Here is a 17,034-nt window from a genome sequence, read left to right as displayed (position 1 = left end):
TTCCTGATCTTACTTCTGTGACTAAATTGTGGTATCCCAGCAGGTCACGTTTCAGAAATATAGATGGATGTTAGTGGTAGTACTCCACAGAGTTGCATGAGGCAGTCTCTTGTGCAGATATGGCAGCAGTGTCACAGGTCAGAACACACGGATGTGCACCAGAAATGTCATGTCAACATCTGTTGGAAAACTAGAGATAAAGGGCATTGCCCGCTACTTTTAGTCACAGTCATTGGCTTGTCTGCCAGCGGGACTGTGCTTGCTTACTCCTGCAGAGTATGTTTAATTTCATTACAAGAGTTAAGTTGGTTCCAGTTAATTCTTTTGTGAAGTTAATTTTTGGTCAGATCAGAGAAATGATCTGATTGAGCCTGCAGCTGTAAAGCTGTTGGAGCAAAAATATGGTGGCTGTACAAGAACTTGAGTAGACAAGAAAGTGTCACTTCCATTGTGTGGTTTGTGTCTTACGTTGGTGTAAACCATGCATAAAGCAGTGGCTAATTTGGATGCAAGAAAGGTGAAGAAGTTGGTTAAAGAAGCTGTGGAGTTGATATACAGATAATTCTAGGGAAAAAGTTTGAGTTTACCTTACTGTTAACAAAGTTAAAGGATGTGAGGTTTGGTTTATATGTAGAATCTGGGATTTGTTCTAGAAGAGTTGAGGGAAGTGTCCATTCACACTTAGAGTAGAATACTTCTTTGTGGGGGTGTTTGAGGGGCACAGAACAACCTAATTATTATCAGTTGATATCAAGGAAGTCTAACTGCATGCTAATTTCTTAGCCCAGATTCAAATTGCTCTGTTGCTTATCCTTTATCAAGAATAAAGAGAACAGTGTTCAGGGTCATGTTGGACATGGCTTTAAGCAACCTGGTCTAGTGGAACATGTCCCTGCCCATGTCAGGTGTTTGCAACTAGGTGATCTTTAAGGTTGCTTCCGGAGCCATTCTATGATAAGTGAAGACAAGTTTCTCCTTAAATTCAAGGTCTTGCTCTTTTCATTCACCTAAATCTTGTTTTGTCATCTTAGTCTGTGAAATACGGATGTTAACCAGTCACTTTTGATAAGCACAGCATGCAACTAGATTGGAGTAAACTAACGTATGGCTTTGGCATTTCAAAGACACAATGCTGTAAGAGTCTTTTAAATTACTTAAAGCTACCTGGTGTGAAAAGCACTTCCAACTAGAGCGCTGGAAAATAAAGTGCTTTCAATCATTTCTTTAATAAGGACAGTTTAGTGCTGTCTGCTTCAAAGTGATAGTTAGCTTTGAAACTTCCTATGCATTATTTATGCCTTTTTATTTTGCTTTTTTTGCATACATTTATCTATATATTATTGTTTAGATGAAGATGCTAAGAAGATAACAAAGGAGGGGATGCTCTAAATTGGAGAGACTTGAGAATCTTTTGCAGGGGCTCTGCACTTGGGATTTTCACTAAATCAACTTTTGAGAGGTTTATTTGAAAATAAAGTACTTAAATAGTTGCTAATAGATTTATTAAACAGTAGGAAAAGCAAACTTCTGATAGGTTAAGAACATAATTTTTAAAACATGTTTTTGTATTATTTGAAGCTGAAAATAGAGGAAAAATAGGTATTTTTGGAATCTTAGCAATATAAGCATTGTTTGCTAACTGAACTGTTTCCTTCTTTCAGTGTTGAGAGTACTGCTCTAAGGCTAATCACAGCTTTGGGCAGCTCAGAAGTCCAGCCACAGTTTACACGATTCCTCAGTGATCCCAAAACAGTTCTTTCAGCAGAATCAGAAGAACTCAACAGGGCTTTGATCTTAACTCTAGCAAGGGCAACACATGTGACAGGTAATGGCAGTAGTGGAAACAAGATCTTAAGTGAAAGCTGTAGTCAAGCCATTTCTTTAAAATACCATTTAATAGAGTATCATGGAAATGACCCAGTCATAAACCATATCCCAGACAATTCTGGTTTTGAAAAAAGTATCATTAATTTCCAACTAATTGTTTTCAGGCAAAAAGCTATTATTAAAGCAGTAGTGAAATGGAGCATCATTTAAAGCTTCATTTTTATACAGAAATAGTGTGATGAATTTCTCTTACTGTCTTATTTTTAGTGTCATGGTTTTAAATTTAAAAGTTTGGATTGATTACTGATACATGTCATTACAAATAAAAATGACCATGGAATATTCACAGCAAGTATGTTGCTTATGTGGAACCCACGCCCTCTACAGCTTGCCTCTAAGAAAAAGTAGTGTGCGTTTTGGATTTGCTTTCTTGGGGAATGGAAAGGGGGAAGCTTTTATTGTGTGTTTTAATGTTTTAACAGTGTACTACAATGGCATGGGTCAGGCTTTTGTTAGCTTTGAGAGGGATATTTCTTTTTTATGGTTCTTGTCTGGAGACTTGCTGGAAAGTTAAACCAGGTGATTTCACAAAAAGGTGATTTGAAAGGGAAAGGGCTTCTTTGTATTAGGGGTTTTGTTTAATTTTATTTTTAACCTTTCCTCAACCTTTAATGTTAACACTGGGTTTGGGGGGATGAGGCTTGTGGTTTATTTCTGCAGCTTCATTGGGAAAGCTGAGTGGCGTTTTTAAAGCAACATAAAGTGGCATCTGGCAGTTTCATCATAATTATCTTCCTCAGGTTTTTTTTAAGTCTAATCAGTTAATCAGCAAAAGTTTGTACTGTCATTACAGGAAATTAAATATAAAATCTGAAAATCATGATTGTGTTATATGTAGTTCAAACCCTAAAAATAATTTTGTTGCTGTTTATATAATAAAAAATATAATGTCCAGCTTGTTCTATAGAGTAAATAAGATTCAGAGAACAGGTATAGGAGAAGTTGACCAAAAAGGAAACAAAAGAATTGATGCATGTGACTACAAAAGGAATACCAGTAAAAATTTTTTTTGTGTGTGTGTGTGTAATTTTTTAATATCATCAATCCATTTTCTAGACTTTTTCACAGGCTCTGATTCCATTCAGGGAACTTGGTGCAAGGATATACTGCAGACTATAATGAGTTTTACTCCACATAACTGGGCATCACATACACTAAGCTGTTTTCCAGCTCCTCTGCAGGTTAGTTTCAAACTGATGATTTTGTAGTTAAAATTGTTTAGAGTTTACTCTGTTAACAAGATGCTTTGCCTTTTGCTAGTTGATGTGATTCTTCCCCTGTCCAGACTACATTAATCTCAAGTCTAAAGAATGCAGCATGATTGTAACATTGCTGTTTCTTCAGAAATGCATTAGCTTCTGCTGGATTATTATAAGGCCGAGTCTGGCCAAGTGATATTCCCAGTGGAAGGTAAATCAGATCCATTAAAAAAAAAAAAAAAAAAAAATGGAATAAAAAGAAAAGTTGGAAAAGCCTTTTTTCTTCTGGGCAGCTTGTCATGTAGCTTTGTTAGTGACAAAACAGTACCTGTGGTGTCATGGTGAAGCACAGCCCTACCTGGTAGGTTTATATTGTACAAGGAAGTAGGAACTCATAAGGTGCTAAGTCAGGTAAAAGTTTGTCTGTTCAACTTTTTTTATTGTAGGCTCTCAGTCACAGCAAAGCCTACTTTATTTCAGGTGTTCTTCAAACAGAATAATGTACCTCAGGAAAGCCGTTTTAACTTGAAGAAGAATGTGGAAGAAGAATACCGAAAGTGGAAATCTATGACCAAGGAAAATGACATAATAACACACTTTTCTGTGCAGGGTTCACCCCCGCTTTTCCTTTGTCTCCTATGGAAGATGTTGTTAGATACTGATCACATTAATCAAATTGGCTACAGGTGAGCTTAAAAGATGTGCTATTTCAAAGTTGTTATAGCAGTGTTCTGAGTTCTGAGGATATAGGTCTTGTGCGTTAACAGGATTAACAGCTTGATTTGTGCTTTTTTTTATTAATTCAGAGCATACAGAGCCTGGAAAAAAGGAGCAGAGCTAGGTGTTAGCAAGCATATCATAATAATTGTGCACTGTTAAAGACTGGTTACACCACACAGTAGGCTGCAATGCATATTCTTCCTGGTAAGAGACAAGGATGTGAGGTGTTTGAATTAAGCAGTTTACTTGTAAAGGCAGTATTTCAGGCAATCTGAAATAGCAACCAGAAAATGTAAAACATTTATCTACTTAGCCTTTAAACATGAGTAAAGGCCAAATATTTTTTCAAAAACTAAATGTTGGATTAAGATGAACATTTTCTACATAAGTAGTAGTCCTACAATTTCTTTTTTTACTTGTTCTCATCAGTAGCATCATCAGCTGTAGCTGTGAAAAATGGATTCTTTCTTTCCAGTCATTATTAGGTCTGTTGCAACAATTAATATTTTGATCTCATATGTTACTCTTCTGTGCAATGATGAAATATCAGTATTTTAATGTTCTGGTTATATCGAAAAGGATACTGCAGGAAAATAAAGGAGTTGCAGAGAATTGTCCTAAGAGGTGTGTAACTAAAAATGTGTAACTGAAGTGTGGGTTCTGGGCAGAATACATAGGAACTGGTGAACTTGAAGCATTTTTTCTGATTAGTGTTTATACTTTGGAATTCCGTTGCTATGAAGTTGTTTTGTTTTTTTTTTTTGCTTTGGGGTGTTCTTCATTTAATAAAGGGAGGGTTTTGTCTGTTTGTTTTTTTTTTTAAGACAATTGTATTAAACCCTACTAACTGTTATAAAATAGACCAGTTAAAAATATTAAAAACAGTAACAATTGCTGCTTTTTCTTTTTTTTCCTTTTCTTCCTTTCTGCCCTGCTAGAGTATTGGATAGAATTGGGGCCAGAGCTCTGGTGGCACATGTCCGGACATTTGCAGATTTTTTGGTGTATGAATTCTCTACCTCTGCAGGAGGTCAGCAGCTCAATAAATGTATTGAGATTCTCAATGACATGGTGTGGAAATACAACATTGTAACACTGGATAGGTTGATACTGTGTTTGGTAAGTATTGTCTTAGAAGGTAAAATGACAGTTCTTCATGCAATCTGGTCTGAGTCACTTTTGTAGGAACATTACATGATTCAGAGTCAAATGAAAATCTTGTACCCATTAGAGTATGCTTTCTTTGCTTAGAATTCAGTCTGTTTGATCAGAAAAGTAAGAGAGAAATGGCTTTCTCTTGTCTTTTCAGGCTGTCTTACAAAATAAGGCAGAACATGTCTAGCAAGAATGAAAATTTTCCTTCAGTAATTATTCTTATTTTTAAAATGTGATTTTAACTTAAAGCTCATTTGAATTTTAGTTTGGTTTTCAAATTGAAGTCCAAACATATCAGAGTGGCCAGAAATTTGAAGCAATTTAACTTCATTAATTGATTACTTTCAGTAAGAGTATCGACAGCTAAAAGAGAGCTAGAGTTCTGGGAGAATGTGCTATCATTGGGGGGTTTGTACGACTCTCTGAGTACATAATAAAAAAACGTGATGGGTACTTTTCACAAGAGGTGATTGAAACTGCCCCTGTTCTGTGTCTTCAATTGAAAAATAGACTTGAAACTCCATGTTCAGTGTGAATTTGTGTGCAGATGTACCTGATATGTAGCCACTTTTGCTAGCCAGTGTTTAGGGGTTATAAAGCAGACAGCAACATCAACTTTAAATGTGTGTTTTGTGATCCATTTTTTTTTAAGGCTATGCGTAGTCATGAAGGAAATGAAGCTCAAGTCTGTTACTTCATAATTCAGTTACTCTTACTGAAGCCTAATGATTTCAGAAACAGAGTGAGTGATTTTGTGAAGGAGAATTCTCCGGAGCACTGGATGCAGAATGACTGGCATACTAAGCATATGAGTTATCACAAGGTATCAAAGCTAATAAAACTCTGTTGTTATAAAACTTCTTGTGGAGTTGAGACCGTCCAGAGAGTCTTTTGTTCTGTGAATGACAGGACAGCTCTGTCAAGTTTTAGAGTTAGTCAGTTGTAATTTATCTGGGCTAGAAGAAAAAATATATGCAAAAAAAATTACTGTAATTATGTAATGATGTTAAAATTATCGTGCAGTGATATTCAAAGATAGAAGCAGCTGAAGAGTTGATTGGAGGTTCGTTCTTGCTCATCTAAATCCAGTTGTTTTAAAGTCTTGGTTTTACTGATAGTCTTTTAGAACAGTCTTTGTGCATCAGAGAAAAGGTATTTCCTTCTGGTGTTTTATGAGTATAGCAATAGCTAAACATACATTTTCTCCTAATTGTTGAAACTGCCATCTGTGTGGCAAGAACATGATATCCTGTTATGTTAGGGAAGAGAATTGCTGGGATTTGAAAGCTGCTGTAACATAGTGGCTTCTGCTAACTAGAAGAGGATGAACCAGTGCAGGGTTCTATCAAAAGATAAATCAACACTGAGATTAAGCAGATACAAGCAAAGTTGTGTAGCTAAACACATGGAGTCTAGTTCTGATCCAGAAGCTGTTTGGTCTGTGTTAGCTCTCTGCTTTAGCCGTGCAGTGTCTTAACAGTGCCTAAAAGTGTAAGGGTAGCAGGAAGGCAAATTATCTTAGCCTGGGAAGTACTCTGACATGGCTGCACAGTTATAGACCCCATCTGACATGTAGAAATCTCAGTCACAAAACACTATAAGCACAGCCTTCAGCTGTACTTATCTGGTATTTGAGTGCACTCTAATTCTTTCCCTGGGAGTTACTGTTTCTAGTGTTCTGATTTAGTATATGATACAGAAGCTTTCAGCAGTGGTGATTTTCCCTTAGGGTTTCTCTTACAATAGTTGGTAAGGGACACATAAGCGCTGGCTGTTTTCAGCTTTGCCTTGGGGTGCTTAATCTTCTCTTGTGCCCACTTTAAGTGGTGGTGAAACTTTGTTTTGTTTTGTTGGCTTTTTTTTTTTCCTGAAGAAGTTGTTATCTACTAGTCTAATAACTAAAAAATTAGAGTTGAATTTTCTTCAACTTCCTTCTTAAGCCTTACAGTGAAATCATCTCACTGCAATCATACGAGATGATGAAGGCTATGAATTGTCTTTTTAAAGCAATGTAGATGCTGGATACTTAACACATTGCTTTTAAGGGAAGGGCTTTTGATTTTGTTGTATTTCTTTCCCTCCAGAAATATCCTGAAAAGCTATATTTTGAAGGCTTGGCAGAGCAAGTCAATCCCCCAGTTCAGATCCAGCCCCAGTACTTACCAATTTATTTTGGAAATGTATGCCTGCGATTTCTGCCGGTGTTTGACATTGTAATACATAGATTTCTGGAATTGCTTCCAGTGTCCAAATCACTAGAAACTTTATTGGATCATCTGGGAGGTTTATACAAATTCCATGGTAAGTTATCTGTGAATATAGACTTTTATTCCTGTTGCCATCATTCTGTTCTCCTACACTCGTAATTTTCATCTACTGCAACAGCATTTGAAGCCTTTCCTATCATGTAAGCCCCATGTACATTTCCACAGAGAAGTAAAATCCCTATTTAGTGAATTTCAGCCTAATAACAGTGAACTTTTATTCAGGTAGCTCTTGCTAACTCATGCTTCCTCTACAACTTTCGCTTTCATTACCTTCTGGTTGTACGTACTTGGACCTGTGTTCTAACAAACTTTCTGTTACGAAGACTGAAACTGTCCTTACTAAAGATTCAAATATCTGATTTTTTTAGCACTTTTATAACAGCACCTTTATGATGAGTTTTTTGTGTAGATGTCATTGCTGTGTTATGCCCAGACAATTTACAGTATTCTCTTTCTTGTGACTTTATACCTAAATTCTTCTAGACATATATTAATACCTTTATACAAAGAGATGATTGGGACAGTTTAGTTACAAATATATTAGTTTTATAATTAAGAAACAAACTGTTAGTAATGCTGACTTTCTTTGCTCAGCTTCTACTTGTCTGCACAGACATTGAAGTGTATGTAAAAATAAGGAAAATTACTGTTGTATAGTGAAGAATTCTAATCAATTCCATATACACTTTTTTAAAATACATACATATTCTTGTAGGTCTCTTGATTTTAATTTTACGTTTGCCACCATAAAGATAATAGCGATGCTAGAAGTTATTTCTGATCTTTGTTGTTTTCCTTTTCTTCTTGGTAGACCGTCCAGTGACTTACCTGTACAACACTCTTCACTATTATGAGATGCATCTCAGAGAGCGCACAAACCTCAAAAGAAAACTCGTTCATGCCATTATTGGCTCTCTCAAAGATAATCGCCCACTAGGCTGGTGTCTAAGTGATACTTATCTCAAATGTGCTATGAATGCCCGAGAAGAAAATCCATGGATTCCTGATGACACTTATTATTGCAAGCTCATTGGAAGACTAGTAGACAATATCCTTCTTAAAGTTTACGTTAAATAAGCTGTACCAGTGTCTTATAGCTTCATCAAAATATAAAGTTTAATGTCTGTTTATTCACATACGAAATAAAGCTTGGAGTCATTATTTAGCTGCTTATATCAGTCAAAATTCATATTAGATTACTGCAGTGTACTTGTTTGAAAATTATTCTGCACAGGAACTGTGCTGTAAAACATGTTGAAAGATATCGTGAAAACAAAGAACAGTGCAGCTCTATAAATGTTTCACTGTTTAATGCATCACGTATAAATACAAATGCTGATGTTTATGTATTCCAAATTGAATTCTAATTGCCACATAAAATCAGCTTGATGCAAAGCATGAGTACATAAATGTAGAAATGAGTATTTCTACATTTAACAACAAAATGTAGAAAATGAGGCTACTTTTTTTCCCTAATGCCTTTATCAGTATTACTAAGAATAAAATATTTTAAGCAGTGCCACATGTAAGATGGTATATAACTGTGTCTAGTTGAAGATCAGTATATGTGATGTTAACAACAGCTGAGAATCTCTTTTTTAGGAAGTAAAAATAGAAGTTATATTTTTAACACAAACCTACATGTTCTTAATTGTTGCCTTTTATTAGTTTTTATAGTTAAGACTACTGCTTATTTAAATTTCTGTGGAAATAGCTAATGAATCTGTGCATCTGTGTTCTAGAGATTAGTACCAGTGTAATCTCCCTGGACATTGTCTTCTTTCTGTGTCACCTTTATTGGAATTGACCAGTTTTCTGCATGTTATGTGTCTTCCTTCACTCCTCTTCCTGAGCTTGCTTTTCTTTTACGTGTAACTTGAAATCAGTTTATTAGGTCGCTCTAAAGAAAACTAAAATCATAAACCCCTGCTTTTATGCAAATGTTAACAGTATGTTCAGAGATCTTTTCTGTGTATAGCTCAAATGAGTTAAGTCTTGGTTGGGAAAGTAGAGTTTCATTGCCTCATATTCATACTTTTGTTCATATGTCTTGTGTTTATGAAATGCAGCTGGTTTATTTGTTCTCAGTGACTTACCTTTTGGTTCATTTTAGTATGAGGCAGTGTGCTGCTTACACTAGTCTGTATCTGGTCACCTTTTTTTTCCTTAATCATTGTCACCTATGGCAGGCAAATCACCAGGTCCATTTCCAAATTGTGACTGGAGATTCAACGAGTTTCCTAACCCAGCTGCCCATGCTCTCCATGTTACCTGTGTTGAGCTCATGGCTCTGACTGTGCCAGGGAAAGATGTGGGCAATGAATTACTGAATGTTGTGCTGAAGAGGTATGTTGGCTTTCTGAAAGTGTTTTCTGCAATATGCAACACATAGTTAGAGATACATTGTTAATGCATTGTTAAGGTAGTCTGTGATAGTCGTTTTCTTAGGGTTTTATAAGTTTTAATTAAGTATAAATACTTAAAGATTTATATGTGAAAGTGTCCATGCCTGTGGCATGGGGGTTGGTACTGGAATCTTTAAGGTCTCTAACCCAAAACATTCTATGATTCTTTGATGGTTTTGAGAAGGTGGCTATGGGGATGAAACAGAAAATTCAAGTTAGATTTCTGTACTGTAGTGGACTGTGTGTGATACCCTTTAAAAGACAGAGGGAAGACCTCGCACAACCAAAGAACTTGACCCAGTGGGTTCAGTGGAGAGAGGCTCGAAAAAGTCTGTTGTTCTTTCAGCTGTGCTGGGAGGAGATTTCATCATTTAATATCACAGCATCTTTGAATGCAAAGAAGTGAGCAGGAAGCATTGGCAGGACTCTGAATCCTCCTGATAATAATGTAAAATCAGAGGTACTTGAAACAGAGTGGTGTGCCAAGGCTAACCTTTTGTCATAGTGCGTTAAGTTTGACCCACAGCTCTGTTTCTTGCTCAGCCACTGTGAAAATACCTGAAGTGAAAGGAAGAACCTGGTATTATCACAGGGATTCAGATGCCATCTTTGATCAATGACAAACTGAAGTAGTTTGATTTCAACCTATTCAGCTTAGTAATATATTATCGTTAGCTCTGTTTTGGAGTCAATAAAGGGACAAGCTCACCTTAAACACTGATGCCTATTCACTATAAAGAACAGTGTGGTAAGAGCCTTTGAGGAAAACATGCTGCTAACACAAAATCACGCCGGACCAAAGTTTTGCAAGCAACATCACAGTAGTATTTATACTGTTTGTTTGCTCTCCTAAATACTTGTATATGTTCTTACAGCTCTCTCAACTTGAGAAATGTTCTTTGCATGAGTACACTTTGTCTTTAGGTGCTCTAGAAGCACAAATTGCAATTGAAATTCAGAGCTTTAGTTCTCTTTGTTTCTCCAGTCAGCCGCTGGTGCCAAGAGAGAATATCACAGCTTGGATGAATGCGATTGGATTAATCATCACAGCCTTACCAGTGAGTCAATATGTTGTATTTTAAAATAAAAAAACCCTCTGCTTCCATGTAAGGTTTATCATCTTTCTAGAGTATATGTTCTAAGAACTTAGAGCCACCATGTAGATTCTGCAGAATGCCATTCAGAAGGCTGCTTGTGTGTTTGAGAAACATCTACTCCTCCAGAATGGAAAAATTGACAGGGTTTTCTGAATTTCCATTAAGTTTTGAGGCTAAGTTGAAAAGTAGTAGAGCACTCCTATTTGAAAACATGTTTAAATACTGTGTGTATAGAATTGAGAACTGGAGCTATGAAATAAGATCTGCAAGGCTTCTGATGCTAATTTTGTGTTAATCCTTGTACTTGCATGTCCTTAAATCATGTAAATGAGACATGCCTAAAACTGCAAGAGCAAATGTGTGCAGTATCAGGGTTCGTGTATCAGTAGAAACTTTGATCTTCTGAATATAACGTCTCTTGTACCTGACCAGGACTCCCTGAATAATTTTGATCTTGCTTATCTGTTGCTTGTATCTGCAACAGTTATCCTTTCCTTGTGACTTTTCTTCCCCAACAGTATGGATCGTCTTCTTGGAAGAAAGCTGTCATGGATTTAATCTTTATTATTTTTATGTTCTTATTATTCTTTGTGTTCCCTCTCCTTGCATCTTCATCTATATTCTTTAACTTTTGTACCTTTTCTTTTTTTTTTGCTTCCATCTTTGGATTTTCAGTCTGTTTTGTTCTGGCAGTTAGAAGCCTCAGAAGATTCTCCTTCCTTCCATTAGGGCTTTTTGCCTCAATGCTGCTTCTCTTTTAGATCTTTATATTAGCTAACTAAATAATTAAATGAATGAAATGGGTCTTGATAATATCATAACGTTGAGTATACCGCATCCCTTAACATGGATGCAGTATTGTGATTCTTAATTTCTGTGTTTGTCAGACAGGGTTATAAACTACTGTGTGGTCAAAAACATTTTAGAACTGCACTAATAGCAGAAAATGTTGAGGAGGCATTGTCTCGGACAGTGTTTTTTCTCAGAAGCAGTTTGACCTTTTGTTTTTTTCCAGGAGCCATACTGGATTGTTCTCCATGATCGCATTGTGAGCGTTATCAACAGTCCCAGCTTGACATCAGAGACAGAGTGGGTTGGTTATCCATTCCAGCTGTTTGACTTCACAGCATGTCACCAGTCATATTCTGAGATGAGTTGTAGCTACACTTTGGCTTTGGCACATGCTGTCTGGCATCATTCTAGCATTGGACAGCTTTCTCTCATTCCTAAGTAAGTGTAATGTTATTTAATGGTTTAATTTGTCTTTTAGATTCCACGCGTATTGTAGGTAACAGAGCTGTACCTCCAGCACTTACATCAGCAAATATGTACAGGGAAGCTTCAAAACTCACCAGATAGATCACACGTTTTGTTCCAGCACTCTTTGTTACCCGTAAGCTTTGGGGCTTTCATTTAGAGTATCTTTAATGAACCTTTTTTATCTTTATTAGCTTTCATTCTTTTATTAATATAACTTTTATTAAACCTTTGACTGTAGCATATTCCTAAAGTATCAACTGTAATCACTAAATCCATCCTTAATTCTAGCAAATACCATCTACCACAAGTTGAGATGGTTTGCTGACTGAAGGATGTGATAGTGGTCCACTTAATCATTAAAGCAAGTAAAAAATAACTACTTCAAAAAAAGTTGATTAGACTTTCCCCAGGGCCACATTAATGAGAGAACTAATGCACTTCACTTACAAAGTCATAAATACTGAATAAAGTTAAGGTGGTATGAGGTATTTCCCTCAATCCTGATTTTTGATTTAAGGCTAGCACTAAAACATCAGAGGACAGCTTTTTGGCTGTGTGTAGCATTCTGTTAAGCTTAGAGTTGTTGGCTGTTGTAGTCCAGTAATGATGCCCAGAAATGCTCTATAGCTTTACTGAAATAAGTAGTATTTGTAAATCTAATATTTTCAGAGTTCCTCTGTGTTTTCTATAATAAAGGCCTAAATCTGTGGGGCCCATTCTTTTTGGCTAGAATCTGGGATAGGGGAAAGAAGAAAAAAAAAAAATCTACTTGAAGTACTAAGTGTCTTGAAATAATGCAGGTTCCTCACAGATGTATTGATACCCATAGTGAAAACAGAGTTCCAGTTACTCTACGTTTACCATCTTGTTGGTCCTTTTCTACAACGGTTCCAGCAGGAGAGGACACGATGCATGATAGAGGTAAAGTGTAGCTCTTGGTCTCCTTTATAAAGTATATGTTATTTTATCTTTGCAGTTAGATTACAAAGAAGTATCTGACAGGAGATTTTTCATAAGCATTCAGAATTAAATTCCCTACAAAGTAAACAGTACTTTCAAGGATCTGAATTGCTGAGGTGGTACTCAACTACCCAGTTAACTGAAATCTTGTCACCTTGGTTTAGGATAAAACACCTAGCACTTTTTCTAAACCCAAAAAAGAAATACAGCCCCGAAATAGGAAGCAGTACATGCTTTCTTTGGCCCCTAAACTGAATGCAGAATATGCATCAGACTTACTGCCTTTTAAAAGCTTATAGGCAGGGGAGGGAAGTACACAAAAGCTGAACTGTGAGATCGGAGGAGCATTCCTATCAGTGTGGATAAGGGTAGGGGAGGAGAAAAGAACTGGAGCCAGCCAGTAGGTAGATAAGCTGAAAAACAGCAGGTAGAAAAGATCCTTCTAGAAAGAACTTAACTTGGGAATCATGTCTTTAAAAATACCTGTGCTGTCATTAAATACACACAAAGCCTGTATGTCAAGTGTCCATCTTGACTCCCATTAGTTTCTGTGCTGCAACTCTCTGCCCATCACTCCCAGTTCATTCTAAAATACTTAGTTTGCAAACGCTGATTTGTGTAGAAGTCAAAAAGTGCGGGGGTGCATACACAGTGGGAGAAGATCTGTAACTTTTGTTCCTATGTTTTTGGATATATCATGAACACAGGATACTGTAAGAAACTGTATCAGGTAGATAAATAACCACATGCCAAGGGTTCTGTGTACTAGTTTACATACCTCCTTCAGTTTTACTCCTGACTTACAGCTTTTTCTGGTTCTTTTCAAGTATTCTTTGGAAGTATGAAACAAAACATACATGCACAGTTCTTTACGAATGTATTTTTTCTCTTTTTTTTCTGTTTTGCCCTTTTTTTTGTGTCTTGAAACTACAATAAACATAACTCTAAAAAGTTGTTTCATAAAGCAGCACTTACAGAAAAGTACTGGAGAGCAACAGAAAGTACTGTTTATACATGGATCAGTATCATTTTATAGATTATTATATAATACTGTAAATTGCTAGCAAGTATTGCTTTGACTGGTTTCTTCTTTCCTCTGTCAGGAAGGAAATCTTTTCTGTGCCTGCATTCTCTGGATTGAGCAAAAATACAAGGAAAACTAAAAAGCTGGTGTCTTTCCATACTTCTTAACATTCCCATCTCCTTTTTTCTTTGTGAGGGGTTGATTTCAGTGTGAGGAAATTGTGAGGAGTTGCTGTCCTCAGAGTAGACAGCAACCATCATGAACTTTGTACATGGTCATTTAAGTCACAAGTTTCAGACTGCCATATTTAAACTCTGTAGAGAATGTTGAACCATTAAAATGCACTGTATGCTGGAGACCTTGCCAGAGACTAGGTACAAGCTGAATGCTGTAAACTGTAATGTCTTGTCTCTAGAAGACTCAAATCTTGTGCTAAACTTTTCCTGGTTATTTATTGAGCAATACTTTTGCAAATTTTCTGGCACTTACTCAAACCGTATTGCAGTCAGTGATGTTTAAGCACTAATTATGCACCATGTACCAAAATACCATCACTGCACTCGCTGGAAGTTAAATTGGAAAAATGAAATCATTTAGTTAAGCACAGTGGGTGGAGTTAGACTTGCCTGTTTGTCCTTGTAAGAAAGTAAACGGTAAGAAAGTAAATAGGAATCACAGATACTTAAAAAACAGTACATATTTTTATTACACTGTTTAGGTGTATTTCTACTCTAAAGCATTTAAAAAACCTGTATTCATTTGGGGTGCTTTTTGTGTCTGTGGAAACAGATTGGAGTGGCATTTTATGAAATGCTCCTGAATGCAGATCGGTACAGCTCCCACCTGAACTACATGGATCCTATATGTGACTTCTTGTATCATATGAAGTATATGTTTACAGGTGACAGTGTGAAAGACCAAGTAAGTGAGCAGTAGCTTTCGATACTTTCATTATCTTTCTTCCCATACAGAAATTTAATCTTTTTATGAATTATGTTCATGGGTAGCACTACAACAAAATGCTTAACAGTTGACTAGTCTCTATATACAAATTAGGAAGTTGCTGCACTTCTGCACATTTAAAAGAAAGCTTTAGATGCAGTGGACTGAGTATCTCAGATTTCAAGGTTGATTTCTGTAGCCTGAGATTTAAGCTACAGTTTGACGGTACTTTAAGAAGTATTATTAAAGCAGTCACGAGAAGTGAAGCTACTGGATGTTACATACCTTTTCCTTATACCAATCTATATATCTTTCAAGCATCCATGTTCAGTGAAAAATCATTCACACAATTTAAGTTTAGTTTATAAGAGTATGCACTTTTATAAGTGTCAGTTGTGTGAATTGTTTTGCAAAGCTTTGGTTCCAACTGTTACATTAGGGAAGGATTTTTAAGGTTAGTTAACAAAAAAAGTTAACATGATAAATAAAATATTAACATAGATACCGCTATTTACTATATCCTTTTGCTTTTTTCATTGTGATAATGTGATGTTTGTGTATAGTAGCGACATTATGTCAAAATACTCCTGTTTTACTCAATGCATGTCTTTTTTTTTTTTTTTGTTAACAGGTTGAGAAAATAATTTGTAATTTAAGACCAGCTTTGAAACTTCGGTTACGGTTCATAACACACATCAGCAAAATGGAGTCAGCTGCTGTTCCACAACAACCTCTCAATAATGGGTCACCCGCACAGCAGCCTAGCCAAGTGCCTGTTAATGTTGCTTTGCCAGTAACACAGTGAAATGGAGCATTGTTCTGGCCTTGAGATGAAGGCTTCTTTCTGTTACTGATCAAGGTGAAACATTATCTGATCTGAAATCTGGTATGCTGTGTACACATGCAGACTTCTGCTTCATTTTCTTTTGCATAATGAAGCTATCTGTGCATGCCACTTGTCTTAGCTATTGATACCAGATGCTGGATGAGGTGTATTTTGTCTTTCTCTGAGAGCACTGAGTAAAGGTTCTCTGCAAGCAAATGCATGGATTTCTGAAGAGTTTACAATATTCTGCTCCCTATTCTGGTTTGAGTCCTCTGGATTTTTACTTTCTGCCTCTCTGATACAAAAGAACACTCAGTTCTACCAGTGTAGCCTGGTAGAAAACGGCCTTTTGAATTTGAGTTCTGCCTTATTAAAAACTTCTATTATTGTTGCAGGAGAGTTATACTTCTTTGGGCAGACAGTTAAAGTCCTGATACAGAAACATTCCTAGACAGAGATTGTACTGGTTGCAGTGAGCTAATTATAACATCTTTCCAAAGACTAAGAATGAACCTTTGAAAATACTTGTAAATCTTGTATGTACAGTTTACATTCAACAAGTGAACAATGGATTTGACCTAGCATCAGTTACTAGATTGTTAGATTATTACTGAAAGGCTGTCTCTAATGAATCTTTTAGAAGTCTGCATATTCAGTTCAAGCTGTGGTGGTTTATATTTTATCTTTCCTGTTTTGGAGATGATGTAATTTTTATTAAAGTCAATCACTTAAATTTTATTATATTTTAGATTTATATAATATCCTACTTTAAGTTTTGTGTGCTGTTTTCAGCAGTTTTGATAACAGACTTGAAAGGCTCAATACTTTGTAAATACTCATCATGTTTGACAATTTTTTTTAATTAAAAACCCACTTTGAAAAGATTGTATTCAGTATTGTTAAGCTTACTTGTTTTCTATACCCATTGCTTTTACATTAAGGATTGACCATAGCAAGTGTATCTCCATGTCCCAGGTCTCTCGTCTTACAATAGTGACAGTTTTAACCTGTTACAAGTAGAGCCCAAATTAGTAAGGTCAGGTCTGATTTATATTTCTTTAAAAAATAACAGGTATGAAAAGGACTTCTTGATTCAATGGATGGAAGGCTTTTTGGTCTGTTTGTTTTTGAAGGACAGCAAACCTGGATTGCTGGAAACTGCTGTCATTTGTGTTGTACTTGGATCCTAAATTCTGCCAAGTGTAATGTGAGTAACAGGGAACTGTGAGTCCTCTGCAATGAATTTGTAGTCTGATAGAAAACAGGCTGTCTGGCATATATACTGTGTGTTT

The 17,034-nt window shown here is 36.2% G+C and overlaps 1 protein-coding gene across 5 annotated transcripts in view; it reads left to right on the top strand.

Moving 5' to 3' along the window:
• MED23 (mediator complex subunit 23) overlaps positions 1 to 16,626 on the top strand; it is a 43,226-nt gene extending 26,600 nt beyond the window's left edge. For all 5 annotated transcript variants that reach the window (XM_062639555.1, XM_062639554.1, XM_062639557.1 and 2 more), the window contains 13 exons: positions 1,662 to 1,825; positions 2,944 to 3,068; positions 3,567 to 3,772; positions 4,745 to 4,925; positions 5,614 to 5,784; positions 7,046 to 7,262; positions 8,040 to 8,276; positions 9,409 to 9,574; positions 10,619 to 10,691; positions 11,746 to 11,960; positions 12,791 to 12,911; positions 14,764 to 14,895; positions 15,548 to 16,626. In XM_062639555.1, coding sequence (XP_062495539.1) covers positions 1,662 to 1,825; positions 2,944 to 3,068; positions 3,567 to 3,772; positions 4,745 to 4,925; positions 5,614 to 5,784; positions 7,046 to 7,262; positions 8,040 to 8,276; positions 9,409 to 9,574; positions 10,619 to 10,691; positions 11,746 to 11,960; positions 12,791 to 12,911; positions 14,764 to 14,895; positions 15,548 to 15,721 — 2,182 coding nt within the window. In that variant the 3' untranslated portion in view covers positions 15,722 to 16,626. The remainder of the gene's footprint in view (positions 1 to 1,661; positions 1,826 to 2,943; positions 3,069 to 3,566; positions 3,773 to 4,744; positions 4,926 to 5,613; positions 5,785 to 7,045; positions 7,263 to 8,039; positions 8,277 to 9,408; positions 9,575 to 10,618; positions 10,692 to 11,745; positions 11,961 to 12,790; positions 12,912 to 14,763; positions 14,896 to 15,547) is intronic.
• The last annotated feature ends 408 nt before the right edge of the window (positions 16,627 to 17,034 follow it).

Source organism: Pezoporus occidentalis, unplaced genomic scaffold (genome assembly GCF_034315485.1).
Source record: "Pezoporus occidentalis ecotype Australia unplaced genomic scaffold, CSIRO_AGI_Poc_V1 ctg61, whole genome shotgun sequence".
Taxonomy (NCBI): Eukaryota; Metazoa; Chordata; class Aves; order Psittaciformes; family Psittacidae; genus Pezoporus; species Pezoporus occidentalis.
This window is presented reverse-complemented; position numbering and strand designations above follow the sequence as displayed.